General features: G+C 54.0%; 1 protein-coding gene across 1 annotated transcript; it reads left to right on the top strand.

Moving 5' to 3' along the window:
- The first annotated feature begins 5,096 nt into the window (after window positions 1-5,096).
- AAAS (aladin WD repeat nucleoporin) lies at window positions 5,097-16,675 on the top strand. Its single transcript, XM_047786746.1, has 16 exons — window positions 5,097-5,348; window positions 6,265-6,392; window positions 9,686-9,741; window positions 10,059-10,150; window positions 10,350-10,396; window positions 10,901-10,999; window positions 11,295-11,438; window positions 14,432-14,552; window positions 14,870-14,994; window positions 15,166-15,226; window positions 15,381-15,468; window positions 15,655-15,748; window positions 15,831-15,898; window positions 16,042-16,123; window positions 16,211-16,295; window positions 16,415-16,675. The coding sequence occupies exons 1-16, from the start codon at window positions 5,226-5,228 to the stop codon at window positions 16,640-16,642; spliced, it is 1,641 nt and encodes a 546-aa protein (XP_047642702.1). The 5' UTR covers window positions 5,097-5,225; the 3' UTR covers window positions 16,643-16,675.
- Window positions 16,676-16,758: the final 83 nt, after the last annotated feature.

The following is a 16,758-nucleotide window of genomic DNA, read 5'->3' as shown; positions in this document are numbered from 1 at the left end:
CCTGGTGAGAAAAGAGGAAGAGGAGGGGAGAAGGGTCAGCCACAGGATGTCTCCTTGGCAAACTGGGGAGTCCCCGCGGGCATTGCGTCGCGCCGGTTTGCATCTTATGCCGCGGGTAGAAAACTTGGGCAGCCCGGCCCCGCAGCGGAGTTCAGTATTTGACAGCCCAGAGCTCTCTGCGAGGGTAGGGAGGTTTCTTCCCCGTCTTTCTCGGGCTCGGTACCTGCGGACCTGGCCGGGGCAGCGGAAGGACCGACCGCGGACCCCGCTGTCGCCGTGCGGACCACCGCGCCGCCCGGGCCGGGCGAGGTGCGGCTCCCGCGGGCAGACCCTCCTGGCACGTAACCCGCCCCCGGCCCCGGGCCTGCAATCAGTCGTGCCCGCCACGGAGTTAGCAGAGGAACAAAAGCCACTCTGTGGCGGCCAGCCCCCAGCCACAATAGGGCTTTGTGCGGCCCCCGCCCCCTAGGGTTCCCCCGCCGGGCGGAGGGGCGCACGGGCTGCTCCCTTAGCCTGGGCCCGACTGCAGGCGGCGCCCGGGTCCGCCGGTGCCCCTCGCGGGCTCGGCGGAGGCGCTGGAGCGGGGGAGGGGTCACCGGGTCCCTGGCGGCCCCCTCCCCCACCCGCCCCGCTCCAGGTGCGAAATCGCCTGCCCTCCCGCGGGGCGCGGGGCTTCAAAGGTGCTTTGAAGAAGGATCCGAGTTCCGAGGACTCTCAGGCTGGCCGGGGGCCGCGGCGGAAGAGGGGCTGGGAGAGGGTGGGGGACGCCGGGGAGCTGGGCTTCGAGTGGGCGCAGCCCGAAGTGGAGCCCCGGGCTCGGCCGCCATCCCGCGGGGCCGGCTCCCCGGGACCCCCCAGGGCCTAGCCCTCTCGCCTCCCGGGTCTCCGCCTGTCCGGTGCCAGTTCCCGCCCGCCGCAGCCTCGCAGTCCCCCCCCCCCTCTCCCGCCCCTCGGTCCCTTTCATCTTCCCTAGACTCCGCTTGGGGTTTTGCTGGTTTCTGGGAGATAAAAACCGCCTCAAATAGCGGCGGCGCGCTGCCAGGACAAACAGGGCCGGGCGGGCCATGTGCGCCTGGTTACGGGCCCCGGGCTGGGGCGCCGGGCTTCGGCGCTCCCGGGAAGGGGCGGCGGGCCAAGGTCCAGGCACCCAGGCCCCCGCGATCCTCCCGCCTTCCAAAGTGGGGCATCCACTGGAAAGTTTCGGAGAGCGTCCTGAGCACTGCCTCGGTTTCCTGCCCAGGTCGTAGGGAGGGGCCCCAGAGGGGACCGCCCGCTAAGAGCTCTGCGCCCCCGGTGCGTTGGGTCACAGTCACTGTGTCGCTGGGGCCGCCGCGCCCCCTGGTGAAGTTAGTGGGGAGTGCGCTAGGCCCGGACTTAAGTCTCCCAAGAATCTGCCAATTGTGAAAAACCGTTCGGCAAATGTTAAATAAGCTGTACGGGGGAGGCGGAGTATGAATACACAGAGAACTGTTCCTTCTGTCCAGGTCACATTACAGGGTAAGAGGCAGACACCTAACTGATAATTATAACACGATCTGATGATGAAAATCAGGCTTTTTTTTTTTTTCTTTTTAATCTCTCCTGGGGCCACACGAGATTCCCAGGCTAGGGGGTCTAATCGGAGCTGTAGCTGCCAGCCTACGCCAGAGCCACAGCAACGCGGGATCTGAGCCGTGTCTGCAACCTACACCACAGCTCAGGGCAACGCTGGATCCTTAACCCACTGAGGGAGGCCAGGGATCAAACCCTTAGCCTCATGGTTCCTAGTCGTTTTCCTTAACCACTGAGCCATGACGGGAACTCCCTGAAAATCAGGCTTTATTGAAGGGAGGGAGGAAGCTGCAGGCCCAGGCTATAATGAGCTCTTGGGGTATCAGGTTGGATGGTTTCATGGCTAAGATACAAACAAAATGGAGTTCCCGGCATGGCTCAGTGGAAATGAATCTGACCAGTATCCATGAGGACAAAGGTTCATCCCTGGCCTCACTCAGTGGGTTAAGTATCCAGTGAGCTGGAGTTCCCATTGTGGCTGAGTGGTTAACGAATCTGACTAGGAACCATGAGGTTTCAGGGTTCGATCCCTGGCCTTGCTCAGTGGGTTAAGGATCCAGCGTTGCCCTGAGCTGTGGTGTAGGTCGCAGACGTGGCTCGGATCCCTCGTTGCTGTGGCTGTGGCCTAGGCCGGCGGCTACAGCTCTGATTAGACTCCTAGCCTGGGAACTTCCATATGCAGCAGGTGCAGTGCTAAAAAGACAAAAAAAATTTTTTTAATAAATAAAAGAGAATTTCACCTTGTAGCACAGCAGGTACGAATCCGACTAGGAACCACAGGTTTGATTCCTGGCCAGCGGCAACAGCTCTGATTAGACCCGTAGCCTGGGAACCTCCATATGCTGTGGGTGCGGCCCTAAAAAGATAAAAATACAAAATAAATAAATAAATAAATAAATAAAAGATACAAACAAAGAATTTGTGAGTGGCTTTCACTGCACTCCATCAATCTGTCAGAGTTACGGACAACCACTTTTCCTTGAAACCTCTACTGCTTCTCCCTCTCAAGGAGAATTTTCCCAGCCAATTTCTCCGAACTACCCCCAGTTTTCACATTCTGCTTTCTTTCTTTTTCTCTTTCTCCCTTTTGTTTTTTTTAGGGCCACAGGTGTGTCATATGGAAGTTCCCAGTCCAAGAGTCAAATGGGAGCTGTAGCTGCTGGCCAGATCTGAGCAGTGTCTGTGACCTTCAGGACAGCTCATGGTAGCGACGGATCCTTTAACCCAATGAGCAAGGCCGGGGATCAAACCAGCATTCTCATGGATCCTAGTCAGGTTTGTGACCACTGAACCATGACGGGAACTCCCTCCCTCTCTTTCTTGCTGTGCCCATGGCATGAGGAAACTCCCAGGCCAAGGACCAAACCTGCCCCACAGCAGTGACCAGAGCCACAGCAGTGATGAGGCCAGATCCATAGCTCGCTGAGCCACACAGGAATTCCACTGCTTTTTAAGTTTTCTGTGAATTCCCAAGTGACAGTGAGCTATTTAAGCGGAGGAGATACTCAGTGTTGTCTGTGCAGTATCACCTGGGTCTTTTTGGAACCACAGCCTCAGAGCTCTGCCCCCAAATTTGCATTTTAACAAGTTTCTCAGGTGAATCTTCTGTCCATTAACATTCTGGAGCCCCTTGTTTTCTGACCCAGGAATAACTCTCTTGGAGGGAACGTTTCAGGTAGAAAGGTGGAGCAGACACAGAACTCCTGGGGAGTTCCCCTCGTGGCTCAATGGTTAACGAACCTGACTAGGAACCATGAGGCTGCGGGTTCGATCCCTGGCCTCGATCAGTCAGTTGAGGATCCGGTGTTGCCATGAGTGACCTGTGGTGTAGGTTGCAGATGGGGCTCAGATCCCATGTGGCTGTGGCTGTAGACTGGCAGCTACAGTTCCGATTCAACCCCTAGTCTGTCTGGGAACTTCCATATGCTGTGGTGTGGGTGTGGCCCTAAAAAGCAAAAAAAAAAAAAAAGCCTCCTGGATTCTCCAATGAGACTGGCTGCTTTTGGGAGTGGGGACTGTGCCTTATGCAGTTCTGTGTTCTCAGAACTTGGTCCTTGGAATTGCTCATTAAAATTTGTTAAATGAGTGAACCAATGCCCATGGTCACCTAGTTCATGGCGGAGTTATGGCTAATCCTCACCGATATCTGTTTCGCACTTTACAATTTATTAAATGGCTTCATTTCCGTTATTTTTACGGGAAACAACCATGTGTAATAACTAGGACACTGCAAGTGAGGGAGCTGAGGCCCAAAGAATTCAATGATTTTTCTGAAGTTATACAGCTGTAAGAAGAGGACCCCCCCCGCCAGGCGTTCTCTTGTGGCGCAGCAGGTTAAGGAACCGCCATTGTCACTGCAGTGGCTTAGGTCACTGTTGTGGAGAAGGTTCGATCCCTGGTGTGGGAATGGCCATATACCTCTGACACGACCAAAGGAAGAAAAGGAAGAGGAGTCTTCATTCTGTATTAGACGCTCCAATTCTAGTTCCATTCTTTGTAGCTACAGTAGGATCAATCTCACTTTTTTTTTTTTTTGGAGGGGGGTGCTGCTGGTGGTTTAGGCACAAGTTCCTGGGCCAGAGACTGAATGTGCAGCACAGTAGCAACCCAAGCCACAGCAGTGACAACACAAGATCCTTAACCTGCTGAATCACAGGAAATTCCAATCTCACTTTTTAAAATATGAGTTTCAGGAGTTCCCGTCGTAGCTCAGTGGTTAACGAATCCGACTAGTAACCATGAGGCTTCGGGTTCGATCCCTGGCCTTGCTCAGCAGGTTGAGGAGCCAGCGTTGCCTGAGCTGTGGTGTAGGTCGCAGACAAGGCTCAGATCCCACGTGGCTGTGGCTGTGGTGTAGCCTGGCAGCTACAGTTCCGATTCAACCCCTAGCCTGGGAACCTCCATATGCTGCGGGTGCAGCCGTCAAAACACAAAAGACCAAAAAAAAGCACCTAGTTTTGGTATTTTTTGGTCAGATCTCCCTGTGCCTCACTTTCCTCATGGTGACAGAACAGTACCCACCTCATGGGGTTGTTACAAAGATTATACAAGCACTTATAATAAGTGCTCAGGAAATGTTAAGTTTCCCAGCTGTTCCCACTTTTCCTTCCAGGAGGCTTAACTCTCTGGGCTCTAGTTTCAGGCGGGCGCAACACTCTCCCTCCCAAGGCGCTCCACCTGACCTTCCTTCAGCTTTCCAGCCAGCTAGTTGCCCGTAACACAGCGGGTATTTTCCTCTGGGCGATCCACAGTCCTAGGAGGGTTTAATTAGGTACTTCCCTGAACGTGGCTTATTTTTGGCTTTCAGAGAGCTGAGAGTGAGTGGGGGACGGTGTTGGGGAATTCGGAACTGGGAAAAACAGCAGTCTCATAGGAAAAAAAGAAAACAAAGCAAACCAACACTCCGACCTTCAACTAGGGGTCGGCTCTACGGACTGCCTGCGTCTTTCCCCCTCCGGCCGCCAGGCGGCGCGCGAGGACGCCCCGGAAGTCTGTCCTGGGACTGCGCATGCGTCCTCCTTCTCCGTTGCCCTTCCACTCACTTCCGTTGAGCGTTGCAACGTCTTTTGTCCCAGGCGGCTACCCGTACGCATCCGAATCTAGCCCGGGAACTAAGAGACAGAGGAGCGGGATCCGCGAGTTTACTGATTCCGGACCTCCTGGGGACCTGCAAGATGTGCTCCTTGGGGTTGTTCCCTCCGCCGCCGCCTAGGGGACAAGTCACCCTATACGAGCACAATAACGAGCTGGTGACAGGCAGTAGCTATGAGAGTCCGCCTCCTGACTTCCGGGGCCAGGTGGCCTGGGCGAGGAGGGAGGGGACCTACAGGCATGGGGGGCGGAGTCGGAGAGAATCGGGGAGCAGAGGCTGTGTGACAGGGGCGGGGTTGCGGTCCCCAGACTGGAGGACTGGAAATAGTCTGGCCCCGGCTGGAGAAGAATAGAAGGGATGAAATGTATTTTAGTGGGATTGTTGGATGAAGGATGCTGAGAAGCTGTGGGGCAGGCCCAGAGGGAACGGAGAGAGTGAATGTAGGGGATGTGAGGGTGCAAGAGAACTTCGGAAAAGTTGGAGACGGTGTCTGGGAGAACTAGGAAGGCACAACCGCAACCTGGGGAGTTTTTCCGCTGCGCTTTTCCTGGGAAGGAAAAGGAAGAGAAACTGACGTTTATTGAGCTTTTGCTGTGTAAGGTGGAGGCTCACGAGTCAGGTGTTCTCCACAGATGTTTTAATAATATGTTTTTTTTTGCTTTTTAGGGCTGCACCCTAGGCATATGGAAGTTCTCAGGCTAGGGGTTGAATTGGAGCTGCAGCTGCTGGCCTACACCACAGCCACTGCAATGCAGCATCGGACACACGTCTGTGCCCTACACCACAGCTCATGGCAACGCCAGATCCATATCCCACTGAGTAAGGCCAAGGATCAAACCTGCATCTTCATGGGTACTAGTCGGATTTGTTTCCGCTGTGCCACAATGGGAACTCCTTTAATAATGTGATTTAATAATCACAACAACCCTATGAAATATTATTGTAGTTTTACAGATAAGGGAGCTAAGACCTGTCTCCCAGTCCCACAAGTGTATTTGTGGACATGGAAACGGGTCCCTGGGGCCTCTTCCCCTCAGCCCAGCTATAGGTCCAGTAGGGAGTTCAGTAGAGATCTGGGGAAGAGACTAAGTCAGTGTTATACCTCTCACTTCTGGCTCCAGTGGATCAATCTACCTGTCCTAAACCTGACCAAGGATCCCTTGAAGACCCCCGGAAGGCTGGACCATGGCACAAGAACTGCTTTCATCCACCACCGGGAGCAAGTGTGGAAGAGATGCATCAACATTTGGTGAGACATGGCCCCGGGTCTCCTGGGCCATGGTCTGCAGATCCTGGAGGAAATGAGGTCACCATCCCTCTCCCTCCGCCTTGGGCTTCCTGGCCCTCTCTAGCTCACAGCTGTCTCTCATTCAGCGTATCGGATCATCAGTCCCTTGTGTGGAACTGAAGGCTGTGCATTTCATCTCCAGTGTCTTGCCTGCCTTTCTGGTTTGATTTTGTGAACCTGCTCCCTCGTGTGATTATCACTTTCAGAGCCTTTACCTGAAACTCAGCAAGGTTAGGTATAAGATTGGAGCCAATAACCTCATGTGTAGGTCATTCTTTTTTTTTTTTTTTCAGGGCCGCACCTGCAGCATATGGAAGTTCCCAGGCTAGGGGTTGAATCAGAGCTACAGCAGCTGCTGGCCTACACCATAGCTGCAGCAACGTGGGATCCGAGCTGCACCTGTGACCTGCACCACAGCTCATGGCAGTGCCAGATCCTTAACCCACTGAGCAAGGCCAGGGAGCAAACCTGTATCCTCATGGATACTAGTTGGGTTCCTTACCGCTGAGCCACAACAGGAACTCCAAAGTCATTTGTTTTTCATGTGTATCGACAGAGCCATACTGCCTGGAGTCAATTCCTGGCTGTGCCGCTCTAGCTGTGTGACCTTGGGCAAGTTACTTCATCACTCTGTTCCTCAGTTTCTTCTTCCGTAAAATGGAACCTATCTTACAAGGTTGTAGTGATGATTTTGTTTGTTTGTTTGTTTGTTTTTTAGGGCTGCACCTGCAGCATATGGAGGTTCCCAAGCTAGGGGTCCAATGGGAGCTACAGCTGCAAGCCACAGCCACAGCAATGCTAGATCTGAGCTATGTCTGCGACCTACATCACAGCTCACAGCAACACGGGATCCTTAACCCACTGAGCGAGGCCAGGGATCAAACCTGCAACCTCATGGTTCCTAGTTGGATTCATTTCCGCTGTGCCATGACGGGAACTCCTGTAGTGATGATTAATTGAGTAAAACACGTAGAGAACCGTGCTTGGCCCATGTTAATCCCTTCAAGAGTTAGCCTTTGTTATTATTATCATTGTCACGTGTCGGATGAATTCCTATAAGTGAAGTAGCTGGATTCAAAGGGTATGTTCATTTGTAATTTCATGAACTGTTACCATATAGTCTCCTTTTTAAGCTGTACATATTTACACACCCATCAGCAGTGTATGAGAGTGCCCGTTTCCCAACACGTGTGCTCTTGAACTTTGCTATCTGGTACTGCGTTGCAGTTTAATTCACATGTCTCTCCTTGTGTGAAGTTTTCATGGTCTGAGAAGTCATTCTCATTTCCTACCTGTCTAGCTGCTGCTTCTCTTCCTGATGTGTCTCTCTTTGGCCACACGTGTGACATGCAGAAGTTCCCAGGCCAGGAATTGAACCCGAGCCACAGCAGTGGCAAAAGCCACAGCCGTGACAATGCCAAATCCTTAACCTCTAGGCCAGCAGGGAGCTCCCCTGATGTTTCTTAAATGTTGGGGTCTTGGGCTGGCCTTGTGATTGACGCGCCACACCTGGGTGTTCCCCCGTCTGCCCTACACCCCCACTCGGATCGTCCACAGGCTTCACACACTCAGTGTGTTCACAATCAGTCTCTTCATTTCTCTTCAAACCAGCTTTTTTTTTTTTTTTTTTTTAGGGCTGCACCCGCGGCATATGAAGGTTCCCAGGCTAGGGATCGAATTGGGGCTACAGCCTCTGGCCTACGTCACAGCCGTGGCAACGCAGGATCTGAGCCGCGTCTGTGACCTACACCACAGCTCATGGCAACACCCGGATCCTTAACCCACTGAGCAAGGCCAGGGATCAAACCCGAAACCTCATGGTTCCTAGTCGGATTCGTTTCTGCTGTGCCACAACAGGAACTCCCCAAACCAGCTCCTTCCTTGTGTTTTTCATCTCACGGAATAGCCTTTCTAGTCTTCCAGGAGCAAGCAGTTTGAGTGTAGGCTCTGGGGCAGACAGACAGGTTGAATCCTGACTCTGCTTCTTCTTACCTAGTTCACCTTGGTAATTAACCTCTACACGCTCTGTTCTCTCATCTAAACATGCAGATGATAACGATATCTGTTTTGTGGGGTTGTGATAATGGCTGCATTAGATGATGCCTGTGAAGCACCTGGCCAGCCCTGGCACACTGTCAGAGTATTAGCAGCTATAATTATCACCCCCGTGTTTTCCTTGATATTACTCTTTACCTTACTAATGTCTGATTAGTTCCTCAAAGCCTGTCTATTCTTCTTCCTCAAGCTCTTAAATCCGTATTCTTTTTTCTGTCTTCAGTGGCCGAGGCCACATTGGCCTTTTTTTCTAGATTCCTGAAGTAGCCTCTTAACCCATCTCTTTCTCTCCATTCTTGTCCTCTTTTAATCTGCAGCCAGAGTGATCTTTCTAAAATGCCAGCATGATCAGCTTATTCCTCTGCTTAAACGGCTACTGTGGCTTTTCATTCACTGTCTTAGGGCAAGTCTCGTTTTTTTGTTTTTTGTCTTTCTGTCATTTCTAGGGCCACTCCTACGGCACATGGAGGTTCCCAGGCTAGGGGTCAAATCAGAGCTGCAGCCACCAGCCTACGCCACAGCAACGCCAGATTGGAGCCATGTCTGCAACCTACACCACAGCTCACGGGAACACTGGATCCTTAACCCACTGAGCAAGGCCAGGGATCAAACCCGCAACCTCATGGTTCCTAGTCGGATTCGTTAACCACTGAGCCACGACGGGAACTCCAAGTCTCGGTTTTTTGATATGTGCACAAAGCTCTAAAAGACCTCTAAGACTTGCTTGTCTCTTTGGTGAAATGGGCAGAATGAAGGGACAATAGGGAATTCCTGTGGCTCAGCAATAACAAGCCCATCTGGTGTTCTCAAGGATGTGGGTTCCATCCCTGGCCTCACTCGGTAGGTTAAAGATCCTGCTGTTGCTGTGGTGTGGGCCAGCAGGTGCAGCTCTGATTTGAGCCCTAGCTTGGGAACCTCTTTATGCTGCAGATACGGCCCTAAAAAGCAAAAAAAAAAAAAAGAAAAAAAAGAAAAGGGATCTATACTATAGCTCACGGCAATGCCAGATCCTTAACCCACTGAGCAAGGCCAGGGATTGAACCTGCAACCTCATGGTTCCTAATTGGTTCCTTTCCACTGCGCCACGACAGGAACTCGTAAGTGTTCTTATTTTTAAAAACTGTTTATTGAACGAGTGGATGAACTTAGAGGGGAGACTGAAGGGATCAGAGTAATCTGACTCACAGCTTCCTTTTCAGGCGCGATGTGGGTGTTTTTGGGGTGCTGAATGAAATTGCAAACTCGGAGGAGGAGGGTGAGTAGGTTCGCCTCGATCCTTCTCTAGTTTTATGGTTGCCATCTCTCCTCCGTATTCTCCCTAATTCATCCCCATACCTGTTGGTCCTGCCTTTCCCTTTAGCCCCATGTGGCTTGGCCCTGTTATCTCCGCTGGCGCCATCTTCTCTTTCCCCCTCTAGTTACCCCATGTACCCCAGAGTGGGTGTCCAGAGCACTCGTTGGGTGGAAGGACGTGGGGAGGGCTTGCCTTCGCTCAGGGGCACTTGCCCTCGGAGGGTGCCCAGCGAGAGCCCTGCAAATGGGTCAATCACAGCTGCCTCCTCAACCCCGCAGTGTTTGAGTGGGTGAAGACGGCATCCAGCTGGGCCCTGGCCCTCTGTCGATGGGCCTCCTCGCTCCATGGCTCCCTGTTCCCCCATCTGTCTGTAAGTTCGCTTCCTCCCCTGGCCCGCCCCGGCGGCTACTCCCCCCTCCCGCCCCTTCTCCACTTTCTGCCCTTTAAGGTGGTGGCGGGGGGAGGATGGGAAGACCGCATGTGGTGGGAAGAGTCCGGCTCTCCTGTGGGACACGGAGAGGTTAACTCCCTTCCTCCCACTGCATCCTCTGTCCACTTTGTTATGGCAGCTCAGGAGCGAAGATCTGATTGCTGAATTTGCCCAAGTCACAAACTGGTGAGTGGACGCACTCTGGGGCTTTGGTGGGGAGGCAGTCCTGAACTCCGGAACTTCTCTGGGGAAGTCAAGGCAGAGACTCCTCCAGCCCCCTCCCAGCTGCTTCCCACATTCTCACTCCTTCTTCCTCCCCCAAAAGAAGTACAAGACACAGCGAGAGAGTTTCGTTGTGGCACAGTGGAAACAAGTCCGACTAGTATACAGGAGGATGCGGGTTTGATCGATCCCTGGCCTCGCTCAGTGGGTTAAGGATCCGGCATTGCCATGAGCTGAGCTGTAGGTCGAAGATGTGGCTTGGATCCAGTGTTGCTGTGGCTGTGGCACAGGCTGGCAGCTGCAGCTTCAATTCGACCCCTAGCCTGGGGACTTCCATATGCCCCAGATGCGGCCCTAAAAAGCAAAAGAAAACAAAGGAACTGTGAAAAATAATAATGTCCTCACATGAAAGAAAATCTGGGTCGAGTATGGTGAAGTGCAAGTTCCGACTCTTCACTCCCACCCCAGGTCCAGCTGCTGCTTGCGGGTCTTTGCGTGGCACCCGCACACCAACAAGTTTGCAGTGGCCCTGCTAGATGACTCAATCCGTGTGTACAACGCCAACAGGTATGTGGGGGTGTACAGGGTGGGCTCTGACTCTTCAGTCTGCAAGGTCAGTGCCCCGTCCCTCTCCAGCCCTAGAGCCTGGGGAGTCCTGCACTTCCTGGGCCGGGGGTCAGGGAGTACCCCACAACTGCGTGCTTCCTCTTTCCAGACCCAGCCTTCATCCTGTCCTGTCCCACAGTAGCCAGGGCCCTGGACAATCAACTTTCTCCCCTGGATTTCCCATCCTCTCCCGCACTCGGCTCCCCTGAGCCTCAGTGTCCCTTCTTTGATTCGGTCCCCTCCCCCTTCACCCCAGCACCATAGTCCCCTCCCTGAAGCACCGGCTGCAGAGGAACGTGGCGGCGCTGGCCTGGAAGCCCCTCAGTGCCTCCGTCCTCGCGGTAGCCTGCCAGAGCTGCATTCTCATCTGGACCCTGGACCCCACCTCTCTGTCTACCCGGTGAGTGCCGGCTCTCTCAGTCTTAGCTTGGCGAGGGCTGTGGCCATGCCGGGGTGGTGAGGAGGCCTGGGAGGAGATGTTCTTTGTCCTCGTAGCACTTCCCAGGGCTCTGGAAGAGGCTCACCTAAGGCCACCTTGGAGGTGCTGAGAAGCTCTAATCTAGAGGAAGGGCAGAACTAGGGGCTTCTGGGATTGTGGGGAGTGTGTTCCTATGGATTATGGAGTGGAAAGGCTATTTTGTTTTGGTTTTTGGCTTTTTAGGGCCACACCTTCGGCATATGAAAGTTCCCAGGCGAGGGGTCAAATTGAAGCTGCAGCTGCCTGCCTACACCACAGCCACAGCCATGCAGGATCTGGGCTGTGTCTGCAATCTACACACAGCTCACGGCAACACCAGATCCTTAACCCACTGAGGGATCGAACCCGTGTCCTCACAGATGCTAGTCTGGTTCCTTACCACTGAGCCACAACGAGAACTTCCAACACTGTCTCTTTTTTTTTTTTTTTTTTGTCTTTTGTCTTTTTAGGGCCACACTTGCGGCATATGGAGGTTTCCAGGCTAGGGGTCTAATCGGAGCTTCAGCCGCTGGCCTATACCAGAGCCACAGCAATGCAGGATCTGAGCCGAGTCTGCGACCTGCACCACAGCTCACGGCAACGCAGGATCCTTAAACCACTGAGCGAGGCCAGGGATCAAACCCGAAACCTCATGGTTCCTAGTCGGATTCGTTTCTGCTGTGCCACAACTGGAACGCCTTTTTTTTTTTTTTTTTTGCTGTACCCATGGCATGCATCAGTTCCCAGGCCAGGGATCAACCTGTGCCACAGCAGGGACAACGCCAGTTCCTTAACCCACTGCACCACAAAAGAACTTGCCCACAATTCTGTTTTAATATTCTAGTCTGCACAAATAATGAATGAGTACATAAAGATATAGTGAATATTTTTTGCAACACTGTTTGTAATAATAAAAAATTACAGGGAGTTCCTGCCGTGGTGCAGTGGGTTAAGAATCTGGCTACAGTGGCCCAGGCTGATGTAGAGGTACAAGTCCAAGCCCCAGCCTGGCATAGTGGCTAAAGGATCCAGCATTACTGCAGCTCAGATTCAATCCCTGGCCTGGGACTTCCACATGCCTTGGGTGCAGCCATAAAAAAAGCATTATAAACAGCTGAAATGTCCATTTGTGGAGGTGCGACTGAGTAAATTATAGTTCATCTATTTAGTTGAGCCACTGAAAAGAATGAGATGGATGTCTATGAACTGATTTATTGTAAAGTTAATAAGTTGTAGATGGTCCTTTGTGGCGCAGCAGGTTAAGGATCCGGCATTGTCACCGCACTGGCTCAGGTTGCTGCTGTGGGGAGGGTTTGATCCCTGGCCCGGGAATGTCTCCATGCCGTGGGCATGGCAAAAAAAAGAAAAAAAGTTGTAGACAGTGATGCAGTGGGTTAAGAATCTGACTGCAGTGGCCCAGGTCAATGTGGAGGTGCAGGTTCAAGCCCCAGCCTGGCATAGTGGAGTGACTTAAACCTCATTAGAGCTAAAGGTGGTTACTGTTGAGAGAAAAGGGACAGGGTGACATTAATTCAGATTGTAGCCTGTACCTACTGGAGCCCAGTATGTGGCTCTGGAGATAGAAAGCTGACGACCACAGCTGGTGCCTTCAGCTGGCTCCCAGCCTAGGGAGGTCCCTCCCCACATGCACCACCTTTGACCAGCAGAAGGCGATAATGGGAGCACAGAGGAGGGACAAGGAAAGGGACAAAGATGGCTTTGGGAGCACAGGATGAGTTCTGGGGAGTGACAGATGGCTCTAGAAAGAGAAGTCATAGGAAACTTGAGGTGGTGTCATGGACGACTTCAGCCTCCAGGCAGCATGGCCCTCTGGGAGAGGGCTCTCATCCAGAGCAGAGCGTGCAATTCCCTAGCTCCACACCTTCTAGCTTTACTGGTCAGAAGTTTTTTTTGTTTTGTTTTGTTTTGTTTTTTTTTTTGTCTTTGCCTTTGCTAGGGCTGCACCTGTGGCATATGGAGGTTCCCAAGCTAGGCGTCGAAATGGAGCTGTGGCCGTTGGCCTACACCACAGCCACAGCAGCTCGGGATCCCAGCCGCATCTGCAACCTATATACCACAGGAGTTCCCGTCGTGGCGCAGCAGAAATGAATCTGACTAGGAACCATGACATTTCGGGTTTGATCCCTGGCCTCGCTCACTGGGTTAAGGATCTGGCGTTGCCATGAGCTGTGGTGTAGGTCTCAGATGCAGTTCAGATCTAGTGTTGCTGTGGCTGTGGTGTAGGCTGGTGGCTATGGCTCAAATTCGACCCCTAGCCTGGGAACCTCCGTATGCTGCAGGAGCGGCCCTTAAAAACAAAACAAACAAACAAAAAAATCCTACACCAAAGCTTGTGGCAACACCACATCCCCAACCCACTAAGTGAGGCCAGGGATCGAACCTGCATCCTCATAGATACTAGTTGGATTCGTTTCCACTGAGCCACAATGGGAACTCCCTGGTCAGAAGCTTTTTTTCTGTCTTTTTTTAAGGGCTGCACCTGCGGCATATGGAGGTTCCCAGGATAGGGGTCGAATTGAAGCTACAGCTGCCAGCCTGTGCCACAGCCACAGCAACACCGGATCTTTAACCCACTGAGCAAGGCCAGGGATCGAACCTGCATCCTCATGGATACTAGTCAGATTGTTTCTGCTGAGCCGTGACAGGAACTCCCTGGTCAGAAGTTTTTATCTCTTTCAGGCTTACTCCCTTTCATCCTGTTTCTTCTCTGGACCTCCTCCTGGTGATGGCCCTTCCTTTTTTTTTTTTTCCCCCTTTTTTAAACTCCATGATCCTTATTCGTGTTTCCCAGCCTGGACTTGAGCTCAGAGTGGTCACCGGGATTGGGAAGTTCTAGCAGGAGGAGGCACGGGGAAAGAATCACAGGGCTTTCTCTCTGTGGCCTTCTGACTCCGCACCCCCTTTCCCCTCGGCAGACCCTCTTCTGGCTGCGCCCAAGTGCTCTCTCACCCTGGACACACACCTGTCACCAGCTTGGCCTGGGCCCCCAGCGGGGGGCGGCTGCTCTCAGCTTCTCCTGTGGATGCTGCCATCCTGGTGAGTTGAGCCCCTTCCCTCTTTTCGGTCACTTCTGCCACCCCTCAGACTGGAGGAAGGAGCCGCCTTTGCCTGGTGGCGGGAGATACACCAGGGGAAGGAGACCTTGAACTTAGGCAGGGAAGGCGCTGCAGCCGCTTTGCCCCTCGGATGTAAAATCTCGCCTGCTGTCCTTGTAAATATGAAGCTGTTTCCTCCTGGTGTCCCAGTCCCTTTCCTGCTTCCTCCCCTCTCTGGTCCTCTGCATCCTGAGGAAGGGTAGCCCCCTCTGGGGGGATAGGGATGCCCGAGCTTCCTGTCTCCTGCCCGTCTCTTAGGTGTGGGACGTCTCAACAGAGACCTGTGTTCCGCTTCCCTGGTTTCGGGGAGGCGGGGTCACCAACCTGCTCTGGTCCCCAGATGGCAGCAAAGTCCTGGCTACCACGCCTTCAGCAGTCTTTCGGTGAGTGGGGCAGGGAAGGGCGGGTGGGAATCAGGAACGACCGACCTAGAGAAAGGCAGTAGGCTCCTGGAACTGCCAGTGGCAGCAGCCTTCTGTCCCTGGTCCCATCTTTGACCTGAACCTGGGACGGGCGGGTAAGTTCAAGCTGCGGCCGGCTTCTCTCTGGCGCAGGGTCTGGGAGGCCCAGATGTGGACCTGCGAGAGGTGGCCTACTCTGTCCGGGCGATGTCAGGTAGGAGGGGACTGCGTCAGGCCAGCGGGGGAGGCCGGGCCCGCTCCCTCGGGCCTGCGCCCCCTCCTCTGCTTCTCTTCCTCCCGCTCGCCCCGCTATATTCCATAGACAACCCCCCCCCCGCCCCCGCTCTGCTTTTTGCTCCTGACCCCAGACTGGCTGCTGGAGCCCCGATGGAAGCCGCCTGCTGTTCACTGTGTTGGGGGAACCGCTGATTTACTCCTTGTTGTTCCCAGAACACGGTGAGTCAGGCAGACCCTTCGGATGCAGAGTATCTGGGGTGGTCGGAGGAGGTGGAGACCCTCTGGAATATGTTGCTCTGAAGCATAAAGGGAAGCAAGGAGCTTGGGAGACCTGAGAGGCGAGGACGCCTGTGGTGGCGAGGAGGCCCTTCCCTGCCCCTAAGAGCCTCTCTGCCTGACCTGCAGGCGAGGGGAAGGGCTGTGTCGGGGGTGCGAAGTCAGCAACCATCGTGGCAGATCTGTCCGAGACAACCGTACAGACACCAGATGGAGAGGAAAGGTGAGCTGCGTAGGTGAGGGGACAGTGAGCTGAAAGTGGCGGGGCTATGCCGAGCCCTCCCAACCTGCTGTTCACCCCACAGGCTTGGGGGAGAAGCTCACTCCATGGTCTGGGACCCCAGCGGGGAGCGGCTGGCTGTGCTCATGAAAGGTAAGGGGTGGGCAGGAAGGCCTTTGCTCAGCCGCAGGCGTCTTCCATCGGTCTGTTGTATCCGTGGCCTGGCTGCAGTTCCTCTGGCCCCGCCCCAGGATTCTGCCTCTAGAATGTCCTCCTGCCCTCGCATCCATTTACAGGAAATCCACGGGTCCAGAATGGTAAACCAGTCATCCTCCTTTTTCGCACTCGAAACAGCCCTGTGTTTGAGCTACTTCCTTGGTAAGTGCTGGGCAGGTTACTGGGTTTGGGCTCCTCACTGGCCTTCCCACCCCAAACCGAGAGGACTGCACCTGCTTCTTCCCCCAGTGGCATCATCCAGGGGGAGCCCGGAGCCCAGGCCCAGCTCATCACTTTCCATCCTTCCTTCAATAAAGGAGCTCTGCTCAGCGTGGTGAGTAGGCCAGGCTGCTGGGGTTTGGGGAGCCAAGGGCCGTGGCTGTACGGTTGCTCTGCCTGTGGCCTTCTTTGGGCCCAGGCTCTGATGGAGTCTTCTTTCCCTTCTCTCTGCAGTGCTGGTCCACAGGCCGGATTGCCCACATCCCTCTGTACTTTGTCAATGCCCAGTTTCCACGGTTTAGCCCAGTGTTTGGCCGAACCCAAGAGCCCCCAGCTGGGGCTGGAGGCTCTATTCATGATCTGCCCCTCTTTACTGAGTTGTCCCCAGTCTCTGCCCCTTGGGACCCTCTCCCAGGACCACCCCCTGCTCGGGCTCACTCCCCTCACTCCCACTTCCAATAAAAAAGGTCCTTGGAGGTGCCCGGTGGCTCGGCAGGTTAAGGATCCAGTACTATCACTGCTGTGGTGTGGGTTGGATCCCTGGCCCGGGAACTTCTGCATGCTGTGGGCTTGGCCAA

This window comes from Phacochoerus africanus, chromosome 7 (genome assembly GCF_016906955.1).
Source record: "Phacochoerus africanus isolate WHEZ1 chromosome 7, ROS_Pafr_v1, whole genome shotgun sequence".
Classification (NCBI taxonomy): Eukaryota; Metazoa; Chordata; class Mammalia; order Artiodactyla; family Suidae; genus Phacochoerus; species Phacochoerus africanus.
This window is presented reverse-complemented; position numbering and strand designations above follow the sequence as displayed.

Bases quoted from the DNA above. Each gene is read 5' to 3' on its own strand.
- AAAS (XM_047786746.1), top strand. From the start codon at position 5,226: ATGTGCTCCTTGGGGTTGTTCCCTCCGCCGCCGCCTAGGGGACAAGTC. The intron at 11,439-14,431 runs GTGAGTGCCGGC...TCCCCTCGGCAG, and splicing joins CCCACCTCTCTGTCTACCCG to ACCCTCTTCTGGCTGCGCCC. The intron at 16,124-16,210 runs GTAAGTGCTGGG...TTCTTCCCCCAG, and splicing joins GTGTTTGAGCTACTTCCTTG to TGGCATCATCCAGGGGGAGC.